The 17,928-nt window shown below is 42.0% G+C and overlaps 1 protein-coding gene across 1 annotated transcript in view; it reads right to left on the bottom strand.

Annotated features, from left to right (window-relative positions):
• Positions 1 to 463: 463 nt before the first annotated feature.
• The window catches only part of LOC132820297 (beta-arrestin-1-like), a 46,874-nt gene continuing 29,409 nt past the window's right edge, over positions 464 to 17,928 (bottom strand). Inside the window, exons 12-15 of the mRNA XM_060832320.1 lie at positions 16,085 to 16,168; positions 13,652 to 13,675; positions 12,866 to 12,918; positions 464 to 871 (exon numbers count right to left, since the gene is read on the bottom strand). Coding sequence (XP_060688303.1) covers positions 855 to 871; positions 12,866 to 12,918; positions 13,652 to 13,675; positions 16,085 to 16,168 — 178 coding nt within the window. The 3' untranslated portion in view covers positions 464 to 854. The remainder of the gene's footprint in view (positions 872 to 12,865; positions 12,919 to 13,651; positions 13,676 to 16,084; positions 16,169 to 17,928) is intronic.

Genomic DNA, 17,928 nt, shown 5'->3' with positions numbered 1-17,928 from the left:
GATTGAAAAATTGCATTTTTAAAAATTCCTTGATGGGGTGTGGGTACCACTGGCAAGGTCAACATTTCATAGAATCATAGAATCACAGAATCCATACAGTATGGAAACAGGCCATTCTGCCCAACAAGTTCACACCGATCCTCAAAAGAGTAACCCACCCAGACCTATTCCCCCTACCCTATTTGTTGCCCATTTGTAATTAGGAAGCTACATCGGCTATTTCAAAGGGAAGCTGGGTGCCAGCCACATTGCCGTGGGTCTGGAGACACATATAATCCAGTCTGGTAACGGCAACAAAATTCCTTCCTGACAGGCTGGAAAGAACAACAATGAACCAGGTGAGTCTTTTAAACAACTAACTGTAGGTTCATGATCACCTTTACTAAGATGACCTTTAAATTCCAGATTTTATATTGGCTGAAATCAAATTTCACCAGCATTTAGGTCTTGCCCCGTTGTTCCTTGATAGCCCACTTGATAGGTCCCAAGCTCAATAACAATACCAGTATGCCACCATATGGACAATGGGCTTAAATCTCCAATCTGTGTTCTTGGTGATGAAGGGTGTCTATCATATCCTTCAGAAGCATTCCAATAGCATTGCCAAACACCAGATGGTGCAACTTAAAACTGGATGGATGACTACCCTGAAAGAGTAGTTCTTGGATAGGAAGGAAAGTTTCTGGTTATTTTTGGATAATCTGATTGAGCAGCTCAAAACCATGCATGAACTTAAGACCTCCTGTCTACTGTCCATCTGATTTCCTGCATTTAATTTTCTCTTTCCATGGCTGCGTGTTCTTCATCTTCATCATCTTGCTCTTCATCAAGCTTTGGACGATTGAATTCTTCAATCACAATGTCTTCAGCACTAGGAGAAAAGGGAATGCAAGTTTTTTCAACTTTTTCAATTGCAGCTTCACCAGTGATTTCATAGTTCTTGACATATTAGAAAAACTTGATGTAAATCAATGTGCCAATCCTTAAGGAGGCTTAATTCTAGTTGAAGAGGTTCAGGTTTTAATGACATTCTCTTGCCAATATTGTGAACCATTTTTAATTACTATATTGTAAAAAGAACTCAAGAGTCTTGCAACATTTTAACACTTCAATGATATTGTGAAACAACTAAATATAAAGAAGGCAAATGGTATGTTGGCCTTCATTGTGAGACGTTTCGAGTACAGGATCAAGGATGTGTTGCTGCAGTTATACAACCTCAAATTTACCTGGACCGTCTCAGACTCCTCCCTCCCCTTCCTAGACCTTTCCATTTCTATCTCGGTCGAACGAATCAACACGGACATTTACTATAAACCAACCGACTCCCACAGCTACTTAGACTACACCTCCTCTCACCCTGCCCCCTGTAAAAACGCCATCCCATACTCCCAATTCCTTTGTCTCTGCCCCATCTGCTCCCAAGAGGACCAGTTCCAATACCGTACAACCCAGATGGCCTCCTTCTCCAGTTTCTCCTGTTTCTCCAGTTTCCTCATTTCCTCTCCCCCCACCTTGTCTCAGTCAAATCCCTCGAACTCAGCACCACCTTCCTAACCTGCAATCTTCTTCCTGACCTCTCCGCCCCCACACCCACTCCGGCCTATCACCCTCACCTTGACCTCCTTCCACCTATTGCATTTCCAACACTCCTCCCCCAAGTCCCTCCTCCCTACCTTTTATCTTAGCCTGCTGGACACACTTTCCTCATTCCTGAAGAAGGGCTCATGCCCAAAACGTCGATTCTCCTGCTCCTTGGATGCTGCCTGACCTGCTGCGCTTTTCCAGCAACACATTTTCAGCTCTGATCTCCAGCATCTGCAGTCCTCACTTTCTCCTTGCAGTTATACAGAGCCTTGGTGAGGCCACACCTAGAATATTGTCTGCAGTTTTGGTCTCCTTTTCTGAGGAAGGATGCTCTTCCTCTTGAGGGAGTGCAGCCAAGGTTTACCAGGCTGTTTGCAGGGATGGCGGGACTGACATATGACAAGAGATTGACAAGGTTAGGATTGTTTTCACTGAAGTTCAGATCTGTGAGGGGGAATATCATAGAGACTTATAAAGTTCTAACAGGTCTAGACAGGGTAGATGCAGACAGGATGTTCTTGATGGTGAGTGCATCCAGAACCAGGGGTCACAGTCTGAGGATTCTGAGTGGACCATTTAGGATGGAGATGAGACTTTTCTTCACCAAAGAGTGGTGAGCCTGTGGAATTCATTACCACAAGAAGCAATTGATGCCGAAACATTAAATGGATTCAAGGGATGGTTTGATAAAGCACTGAGGATAAATGGGACCAAAGGTTATGGGGAGAAAACAGGATTAGGCTATTGAATTAGATGATCAGCCACGATCATGATGAATGGTGGAGCAGGCTCGAAGGGCTGAATGGCCTCCTCCTGTCTTCTAAGTTTCTATTTAGGGCAGAGTATTGCAGCCCAGTGTGCTTGCAGGCTGGAGAATGGGGTGAGGGATTAAAATGTCTCAGGTACGCATTCTTCTGCATTCTCAGCTGCATCTGCCCCTGACCAGTTGACAGTTTTGTTTGTGATTGGTGTGGCTTTGGGCAGCCTAGTTGCCTTTGTCCCGCTTGAGGTCCTTCCAAAGGCAATTAACAGCCACAAAGTCACTTCCTGGCCACAATTTGAGGTCAGTGGGAGAGTTTCAGGGACAGACTTCAGATGTAGGAGCAGAAATAAACTATTCAGCCCCATTCAGGTCTCCTCTCTTATTCGATGAGATCATGGCTGATTTGATAAATCTCAACTCCCCATTCCTGCCTCTTCTCAATAACCCTTCATTCCCTTATTGGGGTAAAGGGACAAGGGAAAAACCTAAGAGGTTCTCCAGTTCCAGCTGGAGCCCAGGATCCACCATTAATGGCAAAAGTGAGGACCGCAGATGCTGGAAATCAGAGTCTAGATCACAGCAGGTCAGGCAGCATCCGTGGAGCAGGAAAATCGACGTTTCAGGCAAAAGCCCTTGGGTGTGCTGTCCCCGCCCCCTCCTCACACTGGGTGCTCCCTTCCTGCCTGGCCTTGTAAGATGATCTCCAATGTTCCTCCCCACACCCCATGGCAATCGCCTCTATGGCACCCAATTTTGACTCCATCCTGAAGGTTCTGTAATTTGACTGGTCAGGTTATTTGAAGAAATGTAAGTGCATGGCTCTGGTTAACAATGGTCACACGACTTGTCCTGAAAGTTGCTGTCACTTTCATTTGAAAAGCCATTATAGCACTGCATGGAATATGGGTTGGATATTACATGCAGCATCATTGTTGTTTTTTTTTAGGGGGGACGGGCAGAGCATGTAAAATAGGTCAGGGGCCCAGCCTGCCATTCTTCTTGCCCATCCCAGTAATGTGGAATGTGGGCAAGTGCCAGAGGTCAGCAGCCCTGTCTCCAGATGCAGATGTGCAATTGAGGCTCAGTTGTGACTTTGAAAACTCAATTGATCCTGGACAAACTCCTGCCGGTGCCAGTCTAGCTGATGTGGGCAGTGAAACCGGAGTGAGCTTACTGTGTGTTTTTAAACGTGTATGTGAAGAAAATGTGGGAAGGAAAGGGCATCCAGGGCACTTACACAAGATGCCACCAGACCATTCCTTCCATGCTGTCTGCCCAATAGAACCTGGGCCCCCAGTGCCCACAGTGTCCCCAGCGCCCTCTCTCTATTCCCTGAGCTCTAGGATTCTTTCTTTCTGTAAGCCCATTTTCTAAATTTGGAAATTAGAGTACAATGACACCTTGGCGTCCAACTACATTTCTAAACCCAACTAACCCGAAATCAGGAAGGAAACAAAATGCTTATTTGGTTTTTTTCTCTTCCTTAGTTCTTTTCTCCATGTGTGGTTGTTCTAGAATCACCAATGCTGGAAACAGTCTATTTCCATATACCCTGTCTAAATTCCTGCCTCAAATCCCTGCATTATTGCTTGATAAATGGAGCCCCAATTTTTTTAAGTCTGTCTTTGTATCTGTATTTTCTCAAGCCAGAACCTAATGAATCTGCACTGTCTTCTTCCTATTGCTTCATGACTCTAAAACACGAATGCAAAAATGATACATAGTATTCAAATGACTCAATGGGGATTTCACGTAGATTTCTTAGTACATGGCAAGTTTTGTGTTCCATATGCCTTGGTCTAAAGGTTAGTATTCACCTGGATCATTTAAGTAGTCCTGTCCATTTAAGACATTGGAAAATAAAAACATTGCAAAATATCCCAATGCTTTTCCCACTGGAGCCCCATTTCAGGACTGGAAAATTGTTGTGACCTCTCAGTGAGAATTGGGACTCTATGGGGGGGAGGGACAGGGTATGAGCTGCAAGACCAGGGCAAGGGTGAAGGTGCCTGGAGGTAGAAAGGTGAACTATGAAAGTCAGAGACCTGTTAGAGGAAGAGACATGGAACAAATAGAGGATTATGAACAGATTTCATAGTTTTGTGGAAATATGTTAAGTGTACCTTTTTGAGATTACAGGAGCTAAGTCTCAATGTGGGTCACTGGAGCAATGCCAACAATTCGAAAGCAAAATAAAATTGCACAAAGCTGCCTCACATCTATTTATCTCAGTTCATCAATAATACAGAGATTAATGGAATTGAAGAGTGACAAATATCCAGGACCTGATGATTTCCATCCACGGGTGTTCAAGGAGATAGTAGAGCACAATGCCAATGCCCTAGCCATAATCTTCCAGATTCCCAGGATTTGGGAGTTGTATCTCTAGTTTAGAAATTCAATCATGTTATTCTTCTCTTTAAGAAGGATGACAGAGGGAAATGAGGAAGTTTCAGGTCAATTAGCCTGACATCTGTTGGTGGAGACATTGCTGCAATCTATAAGCAAGGATAAGCTAACTCTTCACTTCAAAAAATTTCACGGAGAGTCAGCTTGCATTTATGTAGGGTAGTCATGCCTGACAAACCTCAGAGATTTTTGATGAGGTGACAAAGGTGGTAGATAGACGTAAATTGATGGATGTTGTTTATGTGGACTTCCAGAAGAATGTTGATAAAGTCCAACACATGAAACTATTAGTTAAGGGGGAGGCTGAAGGAACTGAGGGCAAATTACTGAATTAGGAAAATGTTTGAGAGGCAGGAAACAAAGTTGGAATAATAGGGTAGTACTCAAATTGGCACAATGTGACTCGTGGGCTCCAGTAGGGATCTGTGTTGGTGTCTCAATTATTCACAATATTCATTAATTAGATAATGGCTGAAAAAAATCAAATATCAAATTTTCTGATGACACAAAATTAGAGAGCATTGTAGACAGAGTTGACAACAGCATAAAATGATTACAAGATTTTGATAGACTAGATGAATGGGCAAAGCTGAGCCAAGTGAATTGTAATATTAGCAAGAACGAGGCTATCCATGTTGGACTGAGAAAAGATTAGATCAGGGTTGCTTTCAGGAGGCACAAAGTTAAATACAGTGGATATCCAAGGATTTTGGGGTTCAGGTGCATAGCTCTTTAAAATACCATGAACAGCTGCAGAAAGCAGTCAGGAAGATTAATAGAATGATAGCCTTCATATCTAAATGGCTGGAATACAACATTACAGGCATATGCTGCAGTTAGACCCCACTTAGAATACAGTGAGCAGGTCTGTACACCACACCTTAGGAAAGATGTTTTGTCCCGGGAGGGGGTTCAACACAGGTTTACAAGAATAATATCTGCACTTCAGGAGTTAAGGTACAAAGAAAGATAAGACAAATTAGGCCTTTATTCTTGAGAGTTTAGAAGGTTAGTGGGTGATATAATTGAGGTCTTCAGGTAAGGACGGGTGAGATGAAGATAAACTATTTCCACTCAATGAAGATTCTATAACCAGGGGGGATAGTCTAAGATGGGGGAGTCCAGAACTGGAAGGCAAAGGTTTAGGGTGAGAGGGGAAAGATATAAAAGAGACCTAAGGGGCAACGTTTTCACGCAGAGGGTGGTACATGTATGGAATGAGCTGCCAGAGGAAGTGGTGGAGGCCAGTACAATTGCAGCACTTAAAAGAAATCTGGATGGGTATATGAATAGGAAGGGATTTGAGGGATATGGGCCAGATGCTGAAAGGTGGGACTAGGTTGGGTTGGGATATCTGGTCGGCATGGACAAGCTGGACCAAAGGGTCTCTTCCATGCTGCACATCTCTATGACTATGAGTCTATAATTAGGGTCAAAGTCATTCAGGAGAGATGTTAGAAAGCACTTCTATGTGCAAAGAGTAGAGAAGATTTGGAACTCTCTCCCTCAGGTAGTGGTTAATGCTAATTCAATTATTAGATTTAAATCTGAGATAGACACATTTTTAATAAGCAAGGGTATCAAGGGATATGGGCCCAAGGCAGACACATGGAGTTAGGCCACAGATCAGCTGGGATCTTGTTGAATGGCGGAACAGGCTTGAGGGACTGAATGGCTGACTCCTGCTCTGATTCCCATGATCCATGGCAGCCGTTACTATCTTGCACCTAAAAATTTAAATCCATGACAGCATTTGAGGTCACCACTCTCACTTTGGGAAGCACTGCTCTAATGAAGCCAGGTCTGAAATCCTTTGCTCTTCCACATTCCCAAGCCTCCAGCACTTAAACATAAATCTTGGTTTGTCTCATGAAAAATGTATCTCCTGACACTAATTACCAATGACCACCGATCTGCCCATCAGCTATCTTGCCGATATTGCAGAAAAATAAAGCGTGTTGCCAAAGTATTTATCTTGTTGTAATCAGGACAAAATTCTTGAAGAAGGGTGGTTTTGGATTAGAGTCATTAACCCTATTTATCATCACACAGATCCAGCCAGACCTGCTGATTCTCTTCCTGTTTTCATGGAAGCAACAAGAAGCAATTTTGAATAAGTGGCCATTGTTTACCCAAGATTTTTACAATCCAACAGGTACCACAGAACTGACTGACCAAAATTAGTGGGCTCGATGATAGCTGGCCTTCAGGAGTTAACTTATGAGGAGAGATTAGACCAAATGAGCTTGTTTTTTTCAGAATTTAGAAGGTTAAACGGTGGATCTGAACGAAGTCTTTGACATATTAAAAGGATAAAATAGGATATATTAAAAAAAATTTTGGGAAATGTATAACAAGGGTATATAGTCCGAGAATTAGGGCCAGACCATTCAGGAGCGATTAGGAAGCACCTGTATACATGAAGGGTGGTGGAGGTTTGGAATATCCATAAACAGCAGTAGATGCAGAATCAGATGTTAATTTTTAAATCAGCCATAGGTAAATTTTTGTTAAGCAAAGGCACATATATGGAGTTAGGGCACAGATCAGCCAGGATCTCATTGAGTGGTAGAACAGGCTCGATGAGCTGAATGGCCTACTCCTGTCCTTATTTTTCTATGTTCTATGATGAAAATCCGCATTGAAAAAATAAAGCATTTTCAACCCTAAGATCTTTGGTGCTGAAGCAAGAATTTTTAATCTGTAATTATATGGCTCTCTCATGCCAATTATAGAGCCCTAGGATTTGGAAAGGATAATATTCAGCAGTGTCCTCTCAACTGGCTAAACATCCAACTTAATCACCTTTAATAAGGGAACAGCCGTAAGGGCAGGGCTTTGCAGAGCTGCAAGCCTGCGAAAATCATAGAAGACCAGCTGAGAGAAAATGAGATCAGAGCAGAAAGCAGTGTGGAGGAGAACAGACTTGATTATTCCTGGTATTTTTGATTCAAATAATTGAATGGAATTCTGTTGGAAATTAAAAAAAAATGCAGGACCAGAGCTCGACATGGCCTGTGTTATTTGTGCTAAATATGAGCATTAGTTTAAATTGGGATGATGGAATCGCACTAAATCAGTCCAAGCCTAGGTTTAGAAGAGATGCAGCCAGAATTACCAAAATGTTTCCATTTTGTGCTCTCAGTTAACAGGATGTGCTCTTCTCTTTACATTTTAAATAAAAAGCCATCACTCTCAGTGCTTTACAAATGTGGATTTGACACATATTCATTATCCTATTAAGCAAACAGTGGGAGTAGTGGAACAACTTAGAGACCAGATCAGCATAAAAATCGCTGAGATAAAACTGCAGCAGATAATACTCAAATGGAGTAACTACAGAGAAAAATCATTGCCATGTATTTACACAGGATCCGACAAATGGATAAAGATGATGGTGCAGATCAGGCCAGCAATGTATGGAGTGAAGTATAACCTGCAGGGACAGAGAGAGGCCGATATATCTCAGTCTGGAAAATTGGAAATCTGGAAATAAATTTCCCATGAATCCTATTCACTAGTTCTTTCTTTATCACCTCACACTTTCTTATCAATTACTTACTCAAATTTTGTTCAAAAGTTATGAGTGAATCTGCTTCCATCAGCTTTTTCGACAGTGCATGTCACATCATAATAATTTGATGAATCAAAAGAGTTTCTCCATCTTCCCTCTGGTACTTTACTTGGCTATCTTTCTTACAGCTGTAAACATACTTAAATCGGAACATGTTCCAGTTTACTTTCTCCAATAATAGGCAAGCTCCACTATGTTTCCAACCTCTGAGTGAATCTATTTGTCAAGCAAACCCAAGATGTTTACATTTAGCTGAACCTACTATTCATTTCAAGAACACAAGACCAGTAAATCTTAAGCATAATAATGTGAGTATCTACTCCACTCTGACACTTCAGTCTAGTACTGTGAGAATGCTATACTGAAGAAGCTTTACACCTGAACCCTGATGCTGCCTGACTTGCTGTGTTCTTCCAGTCACCTGCTTGTCTTCCTTGGATTCTAGCATCTGCAGTTTTTGTTGTCTCTAACACAGTCAGTGATGTTGGTATTTTGGGTGAGACAGTAAATCTCCACTTCTTTTAGGTAGACAGAAATGTGTCAATATTTAAGAAAGAGCATGACCATTCTATTTGGGGATTTGACCAATACTGATCCCCCAGTTTTAAACACCAGAAGTCTCTCTTATTGCTATTTATGGGACGTTATGGCTTCTAAATTGGCTGTCACATTTCTAAACTTAAAACAATCACAATGTATTCTTCCAAAATAATTCATTGGTTGAAAAACAATGTCCTTAGTTTGTGAAAGGTGTTATATATATTTTTATATGTATATATGATAGAGTCACAGAGTCACAGAGCTATAGAGATGTACAGCACAGAAATATATTTGAAATTATATACAGTGTATTTACATGGAATATTGAATGCTCTTTTTCTTATGAAATATACCTTCTCTAAACTAATGTCAGCAATGATGGAGCAGATTTATGATATAACAAGCCATAGGCAGGACATCCAATACCATCTATCATTTGTCAAACCCAATCTTGTACCTTTTTGATTTTTTTTTGTGTGTGGATTGTTGCTGCAATCATGAACTGGTAACATGACAAAATTTGAGTGAGCATGGCAACCAACTGTTTACTTCTGTATCAAAGGCTTAATGCTATTGTCGCTAGACTGTTAATCGGGTAACCAGGTAACTTTCTGGGTTCCAATCTTGCAACAGCAGATGGTGAAATTTGAATTCAGTAAATATCTGAAATTAAGAATCTACTGGTGGCCTTGAATCTATTGTCTGATGGATCACTTTTGGGAAGCAATCTGACATCTTTACCTGGTCTGGCCTACATGTGACTCCAGACGGACAGCAATGTGGTTGACTCTTAACTTCCCCCTAGCCAATTAGGCATGGGCAATAAATGTTGGCCTGGCCAGGGTTGACCACATCCCCTGGATTAAACTTTTTAAAAAAATTAAAGGATTGTGGTATTGACAGCATCATGACTGAGGTGGGGAACCTCACAACCTTTAAAAAGTACATGAATGAGCATTTGAAATAATAATATTCACAGCAATGGGCCATGTGCTGGAAACTGGGACTAGTGTAAATAGGTCAGCATCAGACTCAATGGACCAAAGGGCCTCTTCTGTGCTGTGTGTCTCTGTAACTCTTGACTGAAAAGGAAGTGTAAATTAGTAAGGATAAATGCAATGTAAAATCACAGAGGGAAATAAAGAGAGCAAGAATGATTAGATTAAAGAAGAGAATAGAAAAGAAACAGAAAAGAAAATTAAAGACATTTTATGTTACGTTTTCCAGTTTTTAAATCTTCAAACTAATTAAAACTTGAAGTAATCAGGCAACATAGAGAGTTCAACATAATATTTAAGCACATATACTATTGACTGAAATAGATAAAATTCAACTTTCATCAATGGGTTTAGTTTGTATTTCTTGTGCGAATATAGCAACTTCACGGTTTCCATGGTGAGAGGTGGTAGGAAGAAGATGGCAGTTAGTGCAAATCAGTTTTCACAAAGCTAATGATTGATTGATATGACTGAGACAACAAATTTTGAATTTTCACATATAATCTTGCCTCTGCTTCATCTCTGAAGTTCAACATTTATTTATTTATAACAGCGAGTGCCATTATTTTGAAGGCAAGATATGATCAATAGCTGTTTTTCAATGAGTATATAACCCATTCATATATCATGCAAGAACAACTCTCTTTCTTTATTGCAGACTTACCAGACATTGACTGGAAATTAATTGAAGCGGTGAAAGAAATGAAAAGGGAGAAGATAGCAGGTTAGTAAGTGGTAGTGGGCACTTCACAAATGTCAAATCTGCAATACTTTGTTCATGATCATTTTTAATGAAGACCCATCAGACAATAGCAATACTGAGTGCCATATGATATATATCCTCTAGGCTGAGTCTGCTGCAAGGGTCAATCGTGTGACTATATCAAAAGGCTGGATTAGTCCGATTAACTTTAGTTGCCAAGACTCCAAGGGCAGCACAGTGGGTCAGTGGTTAGCACTGCTGCCTCACAGCACTTGGGACCTAGATTTGATTTCAGCCTCAGGCAACTCTGTATGGACTTTGCATATTCTCCCTATGTCTCGAGGGTTTCCTTCAGGTGCTCGAGTTTCCTCGCACAGTCCAAAGATGTGCAGGTTAGGTAGATTGGCTATGCTAAGTTGCCCATAGTGTCCAGGGATGTGTAGGCTAGGTGGATATGCCATGCGAAATGCAGGGTTATGGGGATAGGGTAGGGAGTTGGTTCTGGATGGGATGCTCTTCGAAGACTCGATGGGCAGAATGTCCTGCTTTCGCACTGTAGGGATGCTATGATCACGGAGGGGAAGTAGTTCTGATTGCAATTGTAGTCCTGTAATTCCTATAGTAACATTTATGTTTGCAGATGCTAAAATTAAAGTTCAAATATGTTACTTTCTACCACCCACCTTCCACTGCTTTGAAAAGTGGGGGAAAAATGAATGCTATTTTTCACGTAAATTAAAAGCAAAGCTTTGCAGCCACTTTTGTAGAAACAAAGCAAGAATTGCTGGAGAAATTTAACAGGTTAGGGAGCATGCCAAAAAAGAGAAACAGTTAATGTTTTGAGGTTGATATAGGTTCCGAAGAAAAGATGTATTGCATTTGAAATGTAAACGTTGTTTCTCTCTCTACACATGCTGCCAGACCTGTTGGTTTTCTGCAATATTTTCTGTTTCAATTCCCGATTCTGTCTATTTTAAATGGAACTCCTCATCCTGTATGCATCGATATGAGATTCCCGATTTTTCAGTTTTCAAGGGACAGTTCTGACAGGCTCAACACAATACAATGCAGAATACTAAAGGTTAGTATAAGATTACAAATTTCATTTGAATTCTTTGTGGATGTGAAAGCATCATTTTAGAAAACAAGGCTTAGAATTAAAGACAATAATCCAGGCCTCACCGCGTTTAAAATGAGTAGTCAGTAAATTAAACTATCAATCTGTGTGACAGATTGTGCAGTCTGCAATTTTGGAGAGTGGACAGGCAGGAGGCTAGAAGAACCCAGCAAGCCAGGCAGCATCAGCAGGTGGAGAGGTCAACATTCCGGGTGTAACCCTTATTTAGGACCCGAAAAGTCCACTTCTCCACCACCTGATGCTGCCTGGCATGCAAGGCTCTTCCAGCCTCCTGCCTGTCTACTTTGGATTCCAGTATCTGCAGGTATTTTTTGTCCCTAATATAGTTTTGGAAAAGCTTCTGAGGAAATGGCAGCATCTGTGGAAGGAAAGAAACATTTGGGTCTGTGGACTTCATCAAAATGGAAGGCCAGACAGCTGAAGCATTAACTCTATTTCTCTGTCCACAGACGCTGCCAGATCTGTTGAGTATTTTTGGCCTTTTCAGTTTTGATTTCAGATCTCCGGCATCCACCATATTTTATTTTCATGATCAGGAAATGGTGTGCGGTATAGGAGAGAAGAAAAGTGTGTCAGGCTGTGAACATGCAAAGGTCTAACAGTAGTGAGCAGAAAGACAACAGTACAATACTGGTAAGTAGCTTGAGTTTAATTCCGTTTTCAATGGGTGGTGGTTTGACAACGGGTGGCATGTTAGTGGGAGGTAATGGAAAAATTACACAGTGGAGATTACCCATTAAGACCAAACTGTCAGCAATGTCTTTTGGATGTTTGCTTGAATGGTAAGCAGAGGGGTAGGAGCAATGCCTTACTGGAAATATCTAAGCTTCCCTTGTGAGCCTGAATGAATATTCTTCTGTTCATTTTCTGGCTGCACAAAAGAATTTAACAACAAAACCTCTTTCTGTGGTTTTAAGCTGATAGATTAGCCTGACAGGAAACACATTCCAGCTTTTCCCACAGGCTGCTGAACTGTATGGCTCATTTTCAGCCCAGTTAAAATCTGCCTCCGAGCAGAAGATTACAATCAGGCCCAACATTGCAACTCATCTCAATAATGTATTCTCTAAAGCTGGGATTGTAAGATCTCCTGGTGTTGGAATTAGTCTCTGTGTAAATGAAAAGTGGGTTCTGGTGTCTGAACATTACTTACCCTCTGAAGGTTTCGGGTGCATCAGGTAAAAGGGAATTTCGACAGACACCTCACTAAAATGAAATAGAAACAGAGTCACATAAAAGAGGAAAATATTGGAATAATCAGACTACTAAACCACTGAAAAATATCAATTGACCACAAAATTCACTGAATCAGCCATTTAAATACTGTGTCTACAAGAGCAGGTCAAAAGCTTGGAATTTGACAAAGTTCTCCTGATTCAGCAATGCTTGTCCACCATCAAGGACACAATTCAGGAGTGTTATGAAACACTATCCACTTGGTTGGATGAGTAGAGCTACATCAACACTCAAGAAACTGAATATCGTCAAAGACAAAGCAATATAATTCATTGATACCCCAATCACCTTGAACATTCACTTCTTCCTTTACTGTTGTAGAATGGCAGTAGTTTGTATTATCTGCTGCCAAACCCACAATGTCTAACACCTAGAAGGGCACGGACAGCAGACTCATGGGAACACCAACAATTGCAAGTGCCCTTCCAAGTCTCACACCCATTCTAACTTGGAAATATATCACTGTTCTTTCACTGTGCAAAATCCTGGAATGTCTTTCTCATCAGCGCTGTGGGTATACCACAGTTCAAGAAGATAGCTCACCACCTCAACTGCAAGGGCAACATGTTCACTCAACCAGTGATATTCACATGTATTGAACAAGCAAAGATAAAACCTGACAGTATATTCAGCTGCAGCACTGTCCCCATGAAAGCAATGCTCAGGATTGTTGAGTATTGATCGATGATGTTTGCTTACTTACCTTGAAGTGAGGTCTCCCAAGATCCTGAGGAGGAAAGAGAGTCAGGAAAAACAAAGGAAAAAATGAGGAAACAAGCACAACAAGACTGATTAAAAAAACATTTTCAAAAGATATTGGCCTTGAAATATGATCCAAACACTGCCCTTTAAGGGCACTACTTGGTTATTCCACTATGAGCAGTGAGTGTGAGCCCTTTTCCAGCTGGAAATATGTCACCCATATTAAAAATGAACAAGAGACCTGAAGCATGTATTTTGTACATTTCAATAAGAGGCTACTGTTCAGATCAGACAAAAGCTTCTCTGAGCTATATTTGCTTTATCTCACCATATCAAACTTATCTTTTTATCCCTTCCTCCTTATCTGCCTAACCTTAAAGTGAAGAGTTTATCGAATGAAACAAGGAAGCCTTTAGGTTCTATGCTGAGGTGGCCTGGGAACAGTGAAGATTGAGAGGGGACATAATAATGGGGCAGTCTCAGTCCTGAGCACTGCAGTCTCACAGCACCAGGGAACTTGAGTTCAATTCCACCTCGGGTAACTGTCTGTGTGGAATTTGCACATTCTCTCCATGGGTTTGCTCCAGTTTCCTCCCACAATCCAAAGATGTGCAGTTAAGTGGATTGGCCACACTAAAATTGCCCATAGTGTCCAGGGATATACAGGCTAGATGGATTAGTCATGGGAAGTATAGGATGGGTCGGGGTCGAATGCTCTTTGGAGAGTTGATGTGGGCTCAGTAGCATTCAGAAATGGGTCTCTTTTCCAATCCTCTGATCCACACTCACAGCCATGCGCCGTCACCTACTCTGTCTACAGTCAGCCCTGCCTCAGCTCAGGGCCACACTCTCCCAGACTTGCAAACGACCTCTGCTGTTTTACATCCTCAGAAGAATTTACATGTTCAACAAACACTTTTTCTCCCCTCATTCCTGATGAAGGGCTTATGCCTGAAATGTCAATTCTCTTGCTTCTCGGATTCTGCCTGACCTGTGCTTTCCCAGCACCACAGCCTCGACTCAATGGGTTGAATGGCCTGCTACCACACTGTAGGGATTCCATGAATGAATTCTATGAATAAACTAAGTGCATAAGACTATGAGATGGTGGATGGTATGTCACCTTTTACATTATCAGAGAGGACACTACCAGGGGGCAGAGATTTATGGTAAAAGGTAGAAAGCTGGGAGAAGAGATGAGGAGAAATGTTTTAACTCAGAAAGTGGTGAGAACCTGAAAGTCATTGCATGAAAGGATGGTTGACTCTCAAAACATTTAAGTATTTGCATTGCTATAGCCCGAGAGGTTTGAGCCAATAGCTGGAAAATGGGATTAGTGCAGTCAGACTTTTGCTGACCAACTGGACATGAAGAGACGAATGGCCTCATTGAGTGCTGTAAATGTTTCTGAGGCTTACCTCAGCTGGAATGGTATTAGCGTTCTACTACTGAGCCAAGGAGGGAGAAAAGCTAATTGGTCTTCACAACATCGAAATATGCACTAGTCGTTGTCAGGGTGAAGATAATATGAGTATTGGCACAGATAGGAAGGATGTTGTGAAACTTGCAAGGGTTCACAAAAGATTTACAAGGATGTTGCCAACATTGGAGGGTTTGAGCTATAGGGAGAGGCTGAGTAAACTGGGGTTATTTTCCCTGGAGCGTCGGAAGCTGAGGCATGACCTTATAGAGGTTTATAAAATCATGAGGGGAATGGATAGGATAAATAGACAAGATCTTTTCCCCAGGGTCGGGGAGTCCAGAACTGGAGGGCATAGCCTTAGGGTGAGAAGAGAAAAGTTTAAAAGGGACCTAAGGAGCAACTTTTGTATGCAGAAGGTGGTGCGTGTATGGAATGAGCTGCCAGAGGAAGTGGTGGACGCTGGTACAATTACATTATTTAAAAGGCACCTGGATGGATAAATGAATAGGAAGGATTTACAGGCATATTGGGCCAAATGCTGGCAAACGGCACTAGATTAGTTTAAGATATTTGGTTGGCATGAACGAGTTGGAACAAAGGATCTGTTTCCATGCTGTACATCTCTCTGACTCTATGACATAGTACCCCATGGCTGAATGCATCATGGGAGTTCACTGTTGAGGCCTTACATATGGAATAATTACTTGAACCTGATCCATACCCAAACAATGGTCGATACGTTCAGGAGACCAGGAGAAAAAAATTGTAGAAAGGAAAAATGTCCAAATACAGAACAGGACATGGTGGAGTCATTCTATACAATGCTTTGGGAAGCTGTAATTGTTAAAATCAGTCTCAACAGCAATCTGTATTCAGAGTTGTGCCGAAAATGTCTAAAATCTAATCCAGATATCAAAGCCTTATTTTAAAATCAATATCGAATTTCACCTCATCTAGCTTTGCATTTTGCATAAGACAGCAAAAAATAATGCTTGAAATATGGAGACTTACCCTCCCCGTGAAACTATCACCTTCACCCTGAGCAGATAAGACACAAGAATTCCAAGGACCTCTTTGTCCAGTTGTGGCCTGAGTCTATGAAAAGATTCAGATGCAGAAACACAAGTGAGAAAGCAGTCGTGGTGAGGAAAGGAGATTGTTATCCCAGACTGGAGAGATTTATCAATCCCCTTGAGATGCCTTTGGAGTTTCAGGGGCAAGTAGAATTAAATAACCATTTGTCAGCTGCAAATGTGTTGCTGGTCAAAGCACAGCAGGTTAGGCAGCATCTCAGGAATAGAGAATTCGACGTTTCGAGCATAAGCCCTTCATCAGGAATAAGAGAGAGAGAGCCAAGCCGGCTGAGATAAAAGGTAGGGAGGAGGGACTAGGGGGAGGGGCGATGGAGGTGGGATAGGTGGAAGGAGGTCAAGGTGAGGGTGATAGGCCGGAGTGGGGTGGGGGCGGAGAGGTCAGGAAGAGGATTGCAGGTTAGGAGGGCGGTGCTGAGTTGAGGGAACCGACTGAGACAAGGTGGGGGGAGGGGAAATGAGGAAGCTGGAGAAATCTGAATTCATACCTTGTGGTTGGAGGGTTCCCAGGCCTCTCCGCCCCCACCCCACTCCGGCCTATCACCCTCACCTTGACCTCCTTCCACCTATCCCACCTCCATCGCCCCTCCCCCTAGTCCCTCCTCCCTACCTTTTATCTCAGCCGGCTTGGCTCTCTCTCTCTTATTCCTGATGAAGGGCTTATGCTCGAAACGTCGAATTCTCTATTCCTGAGATGCTGCCTAACCTGCTGTGCTTTGACCAGCAACACATTTGCAGCTGTGATCTCCAGCATCTGCAGACCTCATTTTTTACTCGAAGATACTAACCATTTGTCAGGCCAGGTTTTGCTGATGTAATTCCACCTTCAGCCACTTTCCCAGGACAGGCAGCGTACAATGTCAGCAACCCACCCACCCAACAGTGGCGGGAAGCCTCATTCAAGTGACAAATCATCAATTAACTATAATCTTCCCACCACCACTTTTCCAGCATCACAGGCACAAAATGGCAGTGTTAACTTTCAGCCGGGAACAATCATAACCCAATCAGTTTTGAGGTGAAAATGCAGAACTTTAATACTGCCATCAAAATGTCATCAGTAAGTGGTGACGATGGCCTAAGGGAATTATTAGTGGATTATTAATCTGAGGAATTTAGCTGGGGACTTGGGTTTGAATCCCACAGCAGCAGAAGGTGGAACTTAAATTCAACTTTTTTTTAAAAATCTGGAATTAAGAGTCAAATGATGACTTGTGAAACCCCAATTGGAAATATTCATCTGGTTCACTGACATACTTTGGGGAAGGAAACTATAGTCCTTATCTGGTCTAGCCTACATATGACTCCAGACCCACTGCTCTCTAAAATGACCTAGCAAACCACTCAGTTGTAAAGATTGCTCGAAAGTCTCATGTAAATGTAAAACTTGAAGGACCATCTGGCTACCTTCAAGTACGGGGATTGCAACAGTTCAAGAAGGTAGCTCAACACAACTTTCTTAACGGTAACTGGGGATGGATACTGAATATTGTCCCAGCCAATGGCATCTCATGAACAAATCTTTAAAAAGTGGTTGCACTCTTGAAGGAACACTGGGCTCCCAGCCACTAGAGGGTAGTGATGAGCTTCATAAACTATCAGCACCTCCACAATTTAGAGAAGGCAGGCGAGTTCAGAAGAGACTGATATGTCAAGGCCTTTTCATTTTTAAATAGGAAGGCTGCTGCATTCTGCTGGTGGGGGCTAGTTATTGCATGATAATCTCCAGGAGCTCTATTGGTAGTACTGACGGCAATACGGTGG

The sequence above is a fragment of the Hemiscyllium ocellatum genome, chromosome 11 (genome assembly GCF_020745735.1).
Source record: "Hemiscyllium ocellatum isolate sHemOce1 chromosome 11, sHemOce1.pat.X.cur, whole genome shotgun sequence".
Classification (NCBI taxonomy): Eukaryota; Metazoa; Chordata; class Chondrichthyes; order Orectolobiformes; family Hemiscylliidae; genus Hemiscyllium; species Hemiscyllium ocellatum.
Note: the sequence above shows the minus strand (reverse complement) of the source record. Positions and strands in the feature narration are given on the sequence as shown.